Source organism: Protobothrops mucrosquamatus, unplaced genomic scaffold (genome assembly GCF_001527695.2).
Source record: "Protobothrops mucrosquamatus isolate PMUCROS unplaced genomic scaffold, P.Mucros_1.0 scaffold780, whole genome shotgun sequence".
Taxonomy (NCBI): domain Eukaryota; kingdom Metazoa; phylum Chordata; class Lepidosauria; order Squamata; family Viperidae; genus Protobothrops; species Protobothrops mucrosquamatus.
Genome location: NW_015387048.1, coordinates 63,072 through 77,016, shown reverse-complemented (window position 1 = coordinate 77,016; position 13,945 = coordinate 63,072). Strand labels below are relative to the sequence as shown.

General features: G+C 40.6%; 1 protein-coding gene across 1 annotated transcript in view; it reads left to right on the top strand.

The window, feature by feature from the left end:
- Positions 1 to 981: 981 nt before the first annotated feature.
- The window catches only part of LOC107289886 (eukaryotic translation initiation factor 3 subunit C-like), a 26,880-nt gene continuing 13,916 nt past the window's right edge, over positions 982 to 13,945 (top strand). The window contains 10 exon segments of the mRNA XM_015818711.1: positions 982 to 1,034; positions 1,932 to 2,069; positions 2,497 to 2,562; positions 2,803 to 2,992; positions 4,596 to 4,721; positions 4,951 to 5,005; positions 5,117 to 5,223; positions 5,475 to 5,599; positions 8,212 to 8,365; positions 8,466 to 8,569. Of these exon segments, the coding sequence (XP_015674197.1) occupies positions 1,969 to 2,069; positions 2,497 to 2,562; positions 2,803 to 2,992; positions 4,596 to 4,721; positions 4,951 to 5,005; positions 5,117 to 5,223; positions 5,475 to 5,599; positions 8,212 to 8,365; positions 8,466 to 8,569 (1,028 nt within the window). The 5' untranslated portion in view covers positions 982 to 1,034; positions 1,932 to 1,968.

The following is a 13,945-nucleotide window of genomic DNA, read 5'->3' as shown; positions in this document are numbered from 1 at the left end:
CATTATCCCTGCCCCTTACTATTTTGCTTCACCTATTTCCTTATATGTACTTTATCATGAAATCCTATAGCTCAGTGTGGAAATCCTATAGCCTACGTGCAGAACTCTTCCAAGGTACGTGTACATGTAGAAATTGTGTAGAAATCTTGCAGTCTACGTGTAGAAATTTTGTGTAGAAATCTTACTGTCTGCGTGTAGACATTTTACAGAGTACGTGTCACTTAACTTTACTTTTTATTCTAAAATTTTATTCCTAACACTAACCATAATTATTTTAATTTAAATGTATGTAATTATTTGCTCTTACCCTGCCTCCCACTTCCCATGTAGCAAAGCAAGTTCACTGGATTGGTGGGACAGTTTACTGAATTTTTGCTGTTTCCAATGGAAGGCAGTTATATAGATATGGGACTTGCAAAATATGCCCCCAAAGTATAGTTTTCTGTAGCTACTTAAGAAATGTTCAGTTTGTTTACTTTTTTGTCGAGTAAATTGAATAAAATGATAAAATATCATTTTTGTCATAAATTACTGATTAGTGTGCGCGGATATCAGTGAGCATACCGTACCCATTTTTTGTTTGTTTTGAGAACGTAATTAAAAACTGACGCAATATGGATGAAAGACAGCGGAAAGGGGGATTCCGATTCAATCAGAAAATCCATGTGAAAAAAAGATCGTAATTATTAACCCCCACCCCCAAAATGCGGCAAGGCGTGGACAGCAAAAAGATACAGTAGATTCAGACGCTTTACTTCTGGCAAACTTTGAAAGCGGCCGCTTCCAATCATCTTCCAGGGGGGCGCTAGACTGATACAGCTGTACTTGAGGTTGGAACTCTATGGTCGAAAACTGTGGTTCTTCAGTAGCCGAAGGCGCCAGAAATGGGGGAAGGTCTTTGATGAGCGGAATGAGTCATCAATTCTGCGACAGAATTTCTTCATCCTTTACGCCTCAGGACGCGACGATTTGAAGGTCCTGCGCTTGCCCAGTGGCTGCGTGGAGCCTAGGCTTCTTGATCGACGCGGGCCGAGGTGACCGCGTGTTGATGCCGATTGCTGGGGCGGTGGAGGCTGGAGAAGGGGAAGGGGGATGGAAGAGCTAGAGGGCGGGAGGGGGAAGCGACAGTAGAGTATTTGAGCTAACTGTAAAGGGTAATAGGCACAGTACATTCTTTTCCAGGATGTCTGCCTTTCTTTGATCGGTTAATTTTAAATATTATTTAGCTGAGTTTTGGACACAAGTTTTGGTAAAGTTTATAGTAATGGGTAGTGTTATTATTACGTATCAAGTTTCCCCAACCAGATGTTCTCCAGATGTGTTGGTCTTCAACTACGACAATTCCCATGGGGGCTAAGGTTTGTGGGAGGAAGCCCAATACAGCCGGAGGGCATCAGACTGGAGTGAAAAAGCCACATATATATATTAAAAATGTCATTGACTCCCAGCGCCTTCCAGCAACAACTAGCACAAGGGTGGAAGAGCCTGTGTTGTTGGGGTAGGGCATTGCTCAACATTTTATGAAGGAGATTCCTTGGGAATGGCGATGCCAGATGTGCAATACCACATAAGGTGTATATGGATACACCAGGCTTTTCTGCTTGTTTTTTGTTTTGTGAGGAAAGATGGTAGGGTTATTAAATTACAATACATCTGTATTAGGCTTCCTATTATAATTGTGGAGTTATTTTTATTAATTGTATCAGTGGACTGGCTGGACAGGCTACATACCTAATCTCAAGGACCAGAAATCTCATCCATATAATGGTTTCAGTTACATCTAACATTTCCTTTCTGCTCAGGAGGCAAAGTTTCTCTTGATCAAAGAGTACAAACATTGATATTCCATTTTTCAAATCAATAAAAATAAATGCATACATATGAAAGTATTATATTCACTGGACTTTTCAATCTTTATATTTATCCTCCAGGGTCAGACATTGTGAGTGACAATCCAAAGTTGTCGCCATGTCGCGTTTCTTTACCACTGGCTCAGACAGTGAGTCAGAATCATCGCTCTCTGGAGATGAATTAGTAACCAAACCTGTTGGAGGCAATTTTGGGAAACAGTAAGTATGACAGGAATGGTAAGGATTGGAGAGATGGGTTCAAAGCTTCCTACAAAATAATTAGATTGGGTAAAATGGACGTAGTGACAGATTTTGCATATTGGTTCAGATTGCTGAGTGAAAATAAATGATATTGCAATTTGCATTTCTAGTCTAGTCCTGGAATAGCATTAGGCTCAGAACTGTAGAAGCTAATCTCAAGTCCATAATTAAGAATAGTCTAGAAAAAAAACATTCAGGTGTTAATATTATTTGTTGAAGGATCCCTGTACAGATGCATTCAAACATGTTAGAAAACAATCCTCTTGGTGAGTTTTTTCTAATAATTTGGCATGAGCTCTCTGTCTTACAGTTATTCCCCTCTGACTTCCAGTTTCCTCTATCAGTTATTCACATATATCTATCAACTGTTTCTCTTTTCTTATAGGCCTCTGCTGCTGAGTGAGGATGAAGAAGATACAAAGAGAGTTGTACGCAGTGCTAAAGACAAAAGGTATGTATAGATTGTTACTGGAAGAAGGGCACCTAAAGTTTGGAGGATTGAACCAAAATTATATTTTTCAATCTCTACAAAGCCCGTTATCCTGTTGGTAACTGGTTTCCATTCGACTTAGTGGCATTGTTTTCTCTGAGCCCATAGCCTTTATTCATTGCTTAGATATATCTCCTTATTTTGTCTTTTTCATCGCCCGCTGGTTTAATTGTTCTTTGTCCACTTTTTCCTGTGTGCCAGATTTGAGGAACTAACCAATTTGATCAAAACAATACGGAATGCTATGAAGATCCGAGATGTCACCAAATGTCTGGAGGAATTTGAGTTGCTGGGCAAGGCTTATGGGAAGGCCAAGAGTATTGTTGACAAGGAAGGGGTGCCCCACTTCTATATCCGCATCTTGGCAGATCTTGAGGACTATCTCAACGAGGTATTAGCTGGGGATCATGATAGACAAGAAAATTGTTGGTTTATTTTTTTTGTGGTCTGATGAGGAAATGTTACATATCCATTCAGGAAAGCGCTTCTTTAGTGTGTTGAAACATGCTCCCCCCTGTGATACAAAAGAAATGGGTCATATCTAACAGGTCTACTATGGGTCTTTTATCAGAAAAGTCTTTGATGGAGGTCACGTAACAGTGGGCTTCAAAATTGAGGCAAAGCTGTGATAATCTTTCCTGACTCTATCCCTGTCTCTTTATTTCTAGCTAGTTGCCGGTTCATAATTAATTACAATATAGCTCTGCGCAACGGGTAAGCTCCCGTTACTCATCCCAGCTCCTGCCCATCGAGCACTTCGAAAGCATGCAAGTGCAAGTACATTAATAGGTACCATTTTGGTGGGAAGATAGTAGCGTTCTATGCACCTTTGGTGTATAGTCATGCTGGCAACATGACCATGGAAATTATCTGGGTCCCTTGGCCAAGAAAAGGAGATGGGCACACCATGCCCTAGAGTCAGACACGACTGACAGTGAAACCTTTGCCTTGTAATGTAGATAGTGCAGGCTCATATCATTTCCAGAAACTTAGAAATCATGATCTATTTTCCTTTGTTGGGGAGTGGTTAACCAATACATCTGAAAGTAGCTTTGGTTGATGTAGAAAAAAAATTGGCATTATGCTACACGTTATGAAAGCTAAATCTAAAAGCTTCCAAAAAGCATTTTGTTCATTCAAGAAAGTAATCTTGGTAAATGATTCCAGTTTTTCTGCACAAACATTTGGCAAGAAAAAATCCTAGTAAATATGTTTTCTTCAAAAAAGAATACTGGTATTCAAACTTTAGGTCCTTTGCTGGTTTCTCCCAGCTCTTTAGAACTCTTGTACAATGGGCTCATAATCAGTGCTGCCAACTCATATATGAGCCTTCCTATTTGTTAAGATCAAATTATTTTAATCAGCCCCTCCAGTCATTATTTACAAAGCGTTCATCTAGTGTCTGTATGATGCTCAACCACTATGATCCTCAGTGCTGCTCAGTCATGGAAGGTGGAGACCAGCATCTGGTTGGCATCAGGTTAAAATAAAGTCATCATCTGAGATCTATTTTCAGAGATTATGTAGCTACAGCAAGAGTTGTAACCTTTTTGGTAGTGATGGCTCATTTATATCCCTCCACACCTTTCTCTACATTCATTTAATACTAATCCATTAATAATAGTTTCAGTAGCTATCTGGATTTTGGAATTGGCATGTTTTTGATAGTTTAGTTTGTTTGTTTTCCCAATTTTTTTTCATACTTTAAGCCTTTTTGTGATCATTGCTTTGGCCTAAAAGAACTCTTCTGCTATTCCGAAGTGTAACAAACTCAGTGCTTTGTATCTGAGTTGGTCATTTGAAAATGCTATCTCCATTAATCATTGATACTTGCTGTTTCTGATGCATCTTGATGGTAAGAGGGCACATAAGCCTGTGCTGTATGCACAATATTAACTGGATCCTAGGAGAGTAGTTACTGAATGGTATAGGTGTTGCACAGCTTGAGGAAGCAACCAGTGCTGCTCTCCATATGCCATCTTTTTCTTCTGTAGGTTTGGGAAGACAAGGAAGGCAAGAAAAAAATGAACAAGAACAATGCCAAAGCACTGAGTACCCTCCGCCAGAAGATCCGGAAGTACAACCGAGATTATGAAACCCAGATAACTGCTTACCGCCAGGTATTGACCTACGCAGGAAAGGCTGCAGAGACGTATTTTACAACAACTGCTGTGTGGAATTGGTGGTTTAGCTGGGTTGTCCATACTAACACTAACAGCAAACGTGTAGGATTATGGCTGAAGAGAGGACTTGAACAGCCATGTTTGCGATGGACAAGAAAGTTGTTTGGCTAATACGGGGTAGAAAAATATATATCATGATCTTGGCATGTTGGTCATGTTCTCCTAGAATCCTGAGCTGTCAGCTGATGAAGATGAGGACAAGAAAAGTGATGATTCAGAGGGTAAGTGATGATGCAGGAGCCATGGCAGTTGAAGGATGTCCTCTTGTTCCGAGTATGATTTGTTGTTTGAAATCTCCCCTCTCAATGGTTCCTCCCATTTTCCGCCTTCAGGATCTTCTTCCTCAAGTGAGGATGATGATGGAATAAGTGCCTCAGCCTTCTTGAAAAAGAAAGAGGGAGCAGCTGAGAGTCGCAGCAAGTTTCTCAAAAAGATAGAGGTGAGAGTCTCAAGGAAAGATTTTATGACTCACCTCAGGGCTCTCCAAGAGGATTCAGAGTAGGAGAACCCAAGCCTCCCTGGGGGAATGTAAGACAGAATTTCCCATTTTTCTCAGCCAGATTATCCACGTCAATCAGATTTTATTAGAGACAAAGCAGTTTTCTGCTAGAGGGAACTTTGCTATACTGTGGCAGCAAATTCCTTTGGAAGATGATTTGCTGGAGTAATATATATATTTTTTCCTGACAGGACGAAGATGAGGAAGAAGAGTCAGATGACGATGAAGATTGGGGCTCATCAGATTCAGAATCTGATTCAGAGTCAGATGAAGATGAGGGCAAATACACCTCCTTGGCTTCAAAATTCCTTAAGAAGTAAGGACAACATTCCTTAGAGGCAAGGGGAGGTGGGGACCTTACCTTCGTGCAACATCATCCATCATGCACTACAGGTGGTTTATGTTGGTAATTGGGACTGGAATTTCCATCACTAAAGAAGTGCAATTGTAAAATGTGGCATCACAGCATCACGACAATCACAGCAGTTCCATTGCTATTTTTAAGTGATTACCATGGGTTGTTAAGCAAGGATCTTCTTGCCTCTTCCTGCCAGCTTTTAACAAGCAAAGTCAATGGAAGTCAGAAGTCCCAGGTGGGTAAGTGGCTACTGTCAGGGATCAATGGGCACAGAAGTAGCCACCAATTTTTGTGATATCGTGCAAGTTCACGCACTCTGGGGGCAGCTGCTGCTGGTTTGGGGAGGGTGTGCAAACTGCCCTGTGCTCTGCTACCCTTGCCACCCTCAACTGACTCCGTCTCCTGTTGCTAATGTAGGCATGGCACCAGTCTTTATGAGGCCTTCTTCCTGAGACCACACATGATATTCCTGAAGCCTTGTGAGAAGGCTGCACACATCCTCAGAAAGGAGGCCTCATACAGCCAGCAGTTGCCTCATGGAGGGCACACCTTGTCAGCAGCAGAAAGAATAGCTATTACTTAGATTTATATACCGCTTCATAGTGTTTTACAGCCCTCCCAGAGCAGTTTACAGAGTCAGCCTATTGCCCCCAACAATCTGGGTCTTCATTTTATTGACCTCGGGAGGATGGAAGGCCGAGTCAACCTTGAGCTGGTCAGAATTGAACTGCTGGCAGTCGACAGAATTAGCCTGCAATACTGCCTTCTAACCACTGCACCACCACAGATCAGTGGGGGCAGCAGGGTTCATGGCAGCTGGATGGCAGAGTTCATGCTCTGGTCAATGTCAGTAAGTTGCAAAGTGTCCAGATTTTGTTTACATGACCATGGGGGGGCGCTGCCTTAACTTCAGGGACCGGGCATAAGTGTCATTCTTTCAGTGCTGTCATAACTTCAAATGGTCACTGAATGAATGGTTGTTAAGCGAGGGCTACTTGTATAGCCGTATTCCTCAAGTTTCAGGCTAAACAGATTGTACTTGTTGTATCTTAATGTTTTTGGTTTGTGCTTACCTGTCTAGAGGGCAGATGTTTTAGGTTATAACCAGCAGCCCCAGTCGTCTATATGAGCTGTCTTATATATCCAAGCATCTTAAAAGCTTAATCAATTTTTCTTTGTTTTTGGTTTCTCCTGCGATGTGAAATTTCAAGTTTAGTGACTGATATTTTAGATCCAGGAAGTACTTGCATCAACAAATCAAGATAGCAGTTATGACTCTTGAGTTCCAGGCTGTCAAATCTGCCAGTAGTTATCTATGCCATAGTTCTAGCACAGTCAGATTATGTCAATTTTGTTTTCTAGGGGTTACCTTTGAAGAACACAGGTTGCAGCTAAGCTACTAGTTGGGTCACAAAAACACAATCTTGTTATGCGTGTCTTTCAAGTGAGGCCCCTATTGATTGACAAAAGTTTTTGGACGACAAGTCAGAATGAAGGTTTTGCCCTTTGAAAACATAAACTGTAGATCTGCTCTACAGACAGCTCTGTCCCTGTTCTTATCATGCAGTCAACAGGAGAGGCCTCCTTAAAGATGTCTCTGTTTTTAGAGACCTAATTGTTGGGCACCCTGGAAAATCTGTTATGGTGCTATTGGCAGACTATTGAGGCTCCTATGTTCGATTCTCAGACTTCCTACTTACAAGAAAGAAATCCACACCTTCTTCAGCCAAACTTTTATGACCTAGATCGGGTAGGCAACCTTGGCTCTTTTATGACTCGTGGACTTCAACTCCCAGAATTCCTGAGCCAGCCATTATTGGTAATTTTAGCTCTTTACAGGATTTTTGTTCCTTAACTTTTAGAGTTAACCAGTGTGCATGTCCTATACAGGAAGTCCTTGGCTTATGACGATTCCTTCAGGGAGCACTCAGAGTTACGATGGCACTGAATGAAGAGGACCTATGGCAGGTCCTTGGAGTTCTGGCCGTCGTAGCATCCCCTGCAGCACGGGGATCATGTCATGTGATCACATTTTTTTTCAATATTCCCTGCCAGCTTCCCAAAAGCGAGGTCAGGAGAAGCTGGCAGGAAGTTGGAAGTTATGATCACATGAGGTCCTTGCTTAATGACTGCAGTCCTCATTTAATGACGGCAACCAGGACTGCTGGAATAGCTGTCACTAAACCACATGGTTGCAGGACACTGTGCTGATGACATCATTTAGAAATCCTGGTCTCAATTGCTGTTGATACATGCAGATTTCCTATAGGTTGAAAGCTACATCACTTGATCTATTAGTAGTTGATTCCGATCTTAGCAGACCAGGGATCTGTGCAAAGGTAGGTAGATATCAGGGAAATCTTGGTATATTGGAGTAATATAATCTCGCCTGTGAAGGTTTGGGTTCAAATGCACTCGGGATGGAAAGAAAGGGAGCTACTTTCATTAGAACAGGTTTGATCTGCAGTATTCAAACCCAACAATGTTTCTGGGATTAAGTGTAGGTAGCTCAAGATTTTAGAATCACGGCATTGAAAAAAACCCGGATCTGTTTAATCCTCCAAAATTAGAATTGGCACAGAGGAGGAAAAGAGGATTCTGGAGAAGAAAAAAGAAGAGAAAGCAAAGAAAAAACAAGACCGTAAATCCAAAAAGTATGAAGATGATGAAGAAGATGAAGGAGGCGAATGGGAAAAAGTCAAAGGGGGTGTCCCTCTGGTTAAGGTGAGGCATTGCCAGTGGCTTCTCTTTCCAGCTGGGAGATTAGCCAGAGAAGGAGAAGAAGGAATTGGGAAGTTTATCCTTTATTTTTTTCTCCCTGTAGGAAAAGCCAAAGATGTTTGCTAAGGGCACAGAGATCAACCATGCTGTGGTAGTGAAGAAACTCAATGAAATTCTACAGGCTCGTGGCAAGAAAGGCACCGATAGGTGAGACAAAAAAATTTGAACATCGCTGGGCAAGAGTAACTAAAATCATTCTCAAATTGACCGCTTGCTTTTTCGTTCCTCTGGGAGGCTGTCATTATGAAAAGAAATATGGCGGTAAAAATATATGCACAGAGAATGTCCACCTTGCCTGATACTGAAATCTTTTCCTCTGAAAGGATCTGGTCAGTTCTGAGCTTCATGTGCACATTAATACATGATGCAACATCTTTTGCACTGAAGCAGACTTAATCTTTCATCAGGCTGATAGTAAGGAGGAATTGAGCAACACTTGCTGCTCGTTTACCGTATTTTTCCGTGTATAAGATGCTATTTTTTCCTGCAAACACCCTGTTCAAAAATCAGGTGCGTCTTATACAAGTGCAGCGTCTTATACATGAAAAAATAATGGTAACCTCCGCAGCCCAGGGCATGCCTGTGTGGGTTGCCATGCCACCTGGTGCAGGTGTCAAGCCCCTGTGGGCTTGCCACTAATGGGGGAGGGGGCAAGATCATCGGCCGGCCAGCCAAACTTCCGGATTTGCCAGCTCAGCTGTTCAGCGCTCTGCCGAACAGCTGATCGGCGCGGAGAAACGGCGGGGAGTTTAAAACCTGCCTTCCCTTGCCTTGCTGTCATGCCGGTGCTCACGCCGGTTTGTTTACCAGGGTTGGAAGGCTGCTACTGTGAACTGACTATGCATGCTCATCATGCCGGATGCTGGTTAGGTGGGGGGGGGGGGGGGGCTGGCCGGGAGGCGTCTATTTAGAGCGCTGGGAGGCGGTTGCTCCCAGCGCTGACTTTGTTTGCTGTAAGCTTGGAACTCGCATGCCAGAGCGTCTTATACAATGGTGCGTCTTATAGATGGAAAAATACAGTACATCAACCCCAGCTAAATGTCTATGGAGATTCTCAGTCATCCGGGTAATGGTTGTCCCAAAGGTGCTTTTTCAAGAGGCAACTGGACTTCCGGTGGCTGGGCGGCTGCCGAAGGAGGCTTTTTGACAGCCTCCCGTCCGGGACTGCGTAAAAATCGCCAAAACAGCGCATATCAGCTGTTTGGCGATCTGAACCTTCTCTCCGGGCAAAGGAGAGAAGGAGAGCTTACTCTGGAGTAGGAGTCGCGTTCCCTAGTCTCCCTGGGGGCTCCCAGCGAGGCGAAGGTGAGAACTCCTCCGGAGCTCAGAGTTCCTCCGCAGATCGGGACATCTTCGCTATTTAGCGAAGCCAGACACCGTCTCCACCTCTGATGTTTTTTCTGAATTTAATTGTGAGTACTTTTAACAGACGGAGCTGACTAGGAAACTTGGACTTTTTATAAAGAAATTATAACTTTGACTCAGAAGAATAAAGTACTCTTCTCAGATGATTGAAATCGAAAGTTAACTTTTGGGGGGGAAAAATGGCTGCGGCTTAGCCGCTTCTTTGTTCTAAAGAGACACTTTCACTTTCCTTCCGGTTGTGGATTGCTACATTTTAAGACTATAAAGAATTTTCAAAAATTAAGGAAAAATTAAAGAAAAATTTGTTTGATCTCTTGCATTGGACTGTATATTAAGACTCTTTTTAAACTTAAGAATGGCTTCTCAACGAGTTGTAGTTGCTGCAGCACCTAAGCCAGCTGTTTCTTCTCCAGCTGTACAGACTACGCATCAGAGAGCTAAAACTCCTCCACCCTCCCCACCACCTTATATTACTTTAAAGGATCTGCAGGATTCTTTGATGCAGATGTCTAAACAAATTGTGCAACAAATGAGAGTGGAGACAGAAGAGCTTCTTGCTAAAAANTTTATGTAATTATATTATTATTCATTATATAGTTATTGTATATATTTTATGGTTATGTTAAGTTGATATGTGTTTATTTGTTTTTAGAGTTAAAGTATGTTTATATTTGATTGTATTATGGTCGGGTAGTTTTAATTAGACTTGGGATGATATGTGCTTAACCCTGTATTCAGTTCTGGGAAGTCCGGGGGGGGGGGGGAAGGAGGGTAGAAATATGTAAAAGTTGGTGTATTAAAACCTCTGATGTTTTTTCTGAATTTAATTGTGAGTACTTTTAACAGACGGAGCTGACTAGGAAACTTGGACTTTTTATAAAGAAATTATAACTTTGACTCAGAAGAATAAAGTACTCTTCTCAGATGATTGAAATCGAAAGTTAACTTTTGAAAAAAAAATGGCTGCGGCTTAGCCGCTTCTTTGTTCTAAAGAGACACTTTCACTTTCCTTCCGGTTGTGGATTGCTACATTTTAAGACTGTAAAGAATTTTCAAAAATTAAGGAAAAATTAAAGAAAAATTTGTTTGATCTCTTGCTGCATTGGACTGTATATTAAGACTCTTTTTAAACTTAAAGAATGGCTTCTAAACGAGTTGTAGTTGCTGCAGTACCTAAGCCAGCTGTTTCTTCTCCAGCTGTACAGACTACGCATCAGAGAGCTAAAACTCCTCCACCCTCCCCACCACCTTATATTACTTTAAAGGATCTGCAGGATTCTTTGATGCAGATGTCTAAACAAATTGTGCAACAAATGAGAGTGGAGACAGAAGAGCTTCTTGCTAAAAAGAATGATGAATTGTGTGAGAACATGTCTCAAATCTTTCAGGGTTTTGCTTTTCATATGGATCGTATAGAGACTCGTGTGGAGGAAGTGGGTGAAAAAATGGAAGGGATGGAGGAGAGAATGGAAAAAGTAGAAGAGAGTATAGAGATTGCTCAAAATGACATTGTAATGACACAATTCAGAGAGATGGAATATGCAATAAGAATCAGAGGATTGCGAGAGGATGCACAGGAGAAATTGAGAGAAGAGGTATCAGCTGCCTTAGCGCTGGTTTTCGACTGCGATCCTGAAATTATCTATGGAGAAATAGAAAAAAATATTTAGAGTCAATTCATGGGTCGCACGTCAGAGAAAACAGCCCAGGGATGTTGTTGTTTATTTTTCTAGAAAAACACGTCGAAATGAAATTATACAGGCCTTTTACCAACAGAGATTTCAGATTGCTGCTCAGGATATTATACTTCTGAAAGAAATACCTTCAAAGATTTTAAGAAAAAGAAAGGAGTTTGCTTTCTTAGCTCAAGAGTTGAAGAAGCAGCAAGTACCTTTTAGATGGGAAATACCAGTTGGAATGGCCTTAACATATGCTGGGAACCGTTACAGACTCAATACAGTACAGAAGGCAAAGCACTTTTACTTAACGGTTCTGAAAGCTGATTCATCTTCTATATCACCAGTTAAAGGAACAGAAGAAGGAGTGGAACAACTGATTATGGATTTGCCTGGAGCTATGTCTCTATCTGCAGGAGATTTCCAGAATTTACAAATGTTGGAGGCAAAACAGGATCCAAAAGACCAGAGAATGACACGTGCGGCCTACAAGCGTAAGGAAAGAGAACAGCAGAAAGAGGCTATGCCCCCAACATGTTCAACTACTTCGGAGCCAGTGGGAGGGGCCAGACCTAAAAGATCTGTCATGATGGATCTGCAAGGGATGATTCAGAAGCTCCAAAAGCCAAAGGATGGTTAAATTAATATATTTAAATGTTAATGGATTGAACTCACCACAAAAAAGGAGAAAAATATTTTATTATTTGAAGCAGCATAAGAATGACATTATATGTTTACAAGAGACACATATTATATTAAAAGATCAAAAGTATCTATTTAATCCTAAATTGGGTTTATATTTCGCGGCCTCTGCTCAAAAGAAAAAAGCGGGTGTAGTTCTTTATGTTAAGAAAGAATTGATGCCAAAGTTAATAGACGCTGATCCAGAAGGAAGATTTGTGTTTGTTGAAATTATTTTGAATGGGAAAAAATGTCTTGTGGGCTTATATGCACCCAATTTGTATCAACAACAAAAGCAATTTTTTACTTTTTTGCATCAAAAGATAATGCAATTGGATTATAAATCTGTTATCATGATGGGAGACTGGAATGGCGTAATAGATCCAAAAAGAGATAAAAAGACTTCAGCTAAAACTTCAATGCAAATTAAATTGCCTAAAAGCTTTTTTGCATTACAGGAAGACCTTGAGTTAAGAGACATATGGCCTGAAAGGAATATGGGAGAAAGTGATTTCACCTTTTTTTCGGATAGGCATCAATCTTACTCCAGAATTGATTTTATTTTGATTACTACTGATTTGATTCCTAGTGTTAAGAAGGTGAAGATTTTTCCTAAGATATTGTCAGACCATAGTCCTGTATGGATGGAGATTTCAATTGATGGAGGTAGTAGAAGGACTTGGAGATTAAATGAGAATTTATTGAACTATGAAATAAATGTGCAGAAACTTAAAGATCATTTAAAAGATTTTTTTACATTGAATATGAATAAAGGCACCTCTATATCGATGGTTTGGGACGCAAGCAAAGCAGTTATGAGGGGTGCCTTAATTTCAATGAATTCTGCTTATAAGCGAAAACAGCAACAAAAGTATAAAGATATGGAGCAAGAGATAAAAACAAAGGAAAAAGCTTTCTCCTTAAATCCAACGGATAAGAATTTAAAGGCATCTATTGCAATGTTGAAAGAACAATTTAACATGTTGCTTTCTGATCAAATTGCTACTAATTTGAAATATATGAAACATAATACATTTTGCAACGCAAATAAACCTGGAAGATGGTTAGCGTACCAATTACGTAAGAAACAAAAACAAAGACTTATTGAGAAAATGAACTATAAGGGTAAAGAAGTTTTTCAGCAGGAATTGATTAAAAGGGCTTTTTCAGAATATTTTTCTAAATTGTATGCCTCTGAGAATATACAATCTGATGAAATAGATAATTATTTACAACAAGCAAATTTGCCTGGTCTTTCTGAGGATCAAAAAGGATTGATGAATGGTTTGATCACGGAAGAGATTGCAGAGGCATTTAAACAATTGAAGGTTGGTAAGGCCCCTGGTACAGATGGGTTTACTGCAATTTACTATAAAAAACTATCAGAAGAAATGTTAGAACCCTTGAGATGTCTTTTTAATGATATTTTAATGGGGGGACAAATACCACCATCTTGGAGGTGTGCATTTATCTCACTTATACCAAAGGAGGATCAAGATATGACTCAGCCTAAAAATTATAGGCCAATATCCTTATTGAATACGGATTATAAGATCTTTGCAAAAATATTAGCTAATAGACTAATGCAAGTAATGAAACAGATTATTCATGTGGATCAGTCTGGATTTATAAATGGAAGATATATGAAGAACAACGTTAGACAAATTGTGAACTTGTTGGAGTATTTGGATAAAAATAACCAAATCCCGGCGGCCCTTATCTTCTTGGATGCTGAAAAGGCTTTTGATAAGTTGGACTGGCAATTCCTGCTACGGCTGGTTGATAGAATGAACTTTGGGGA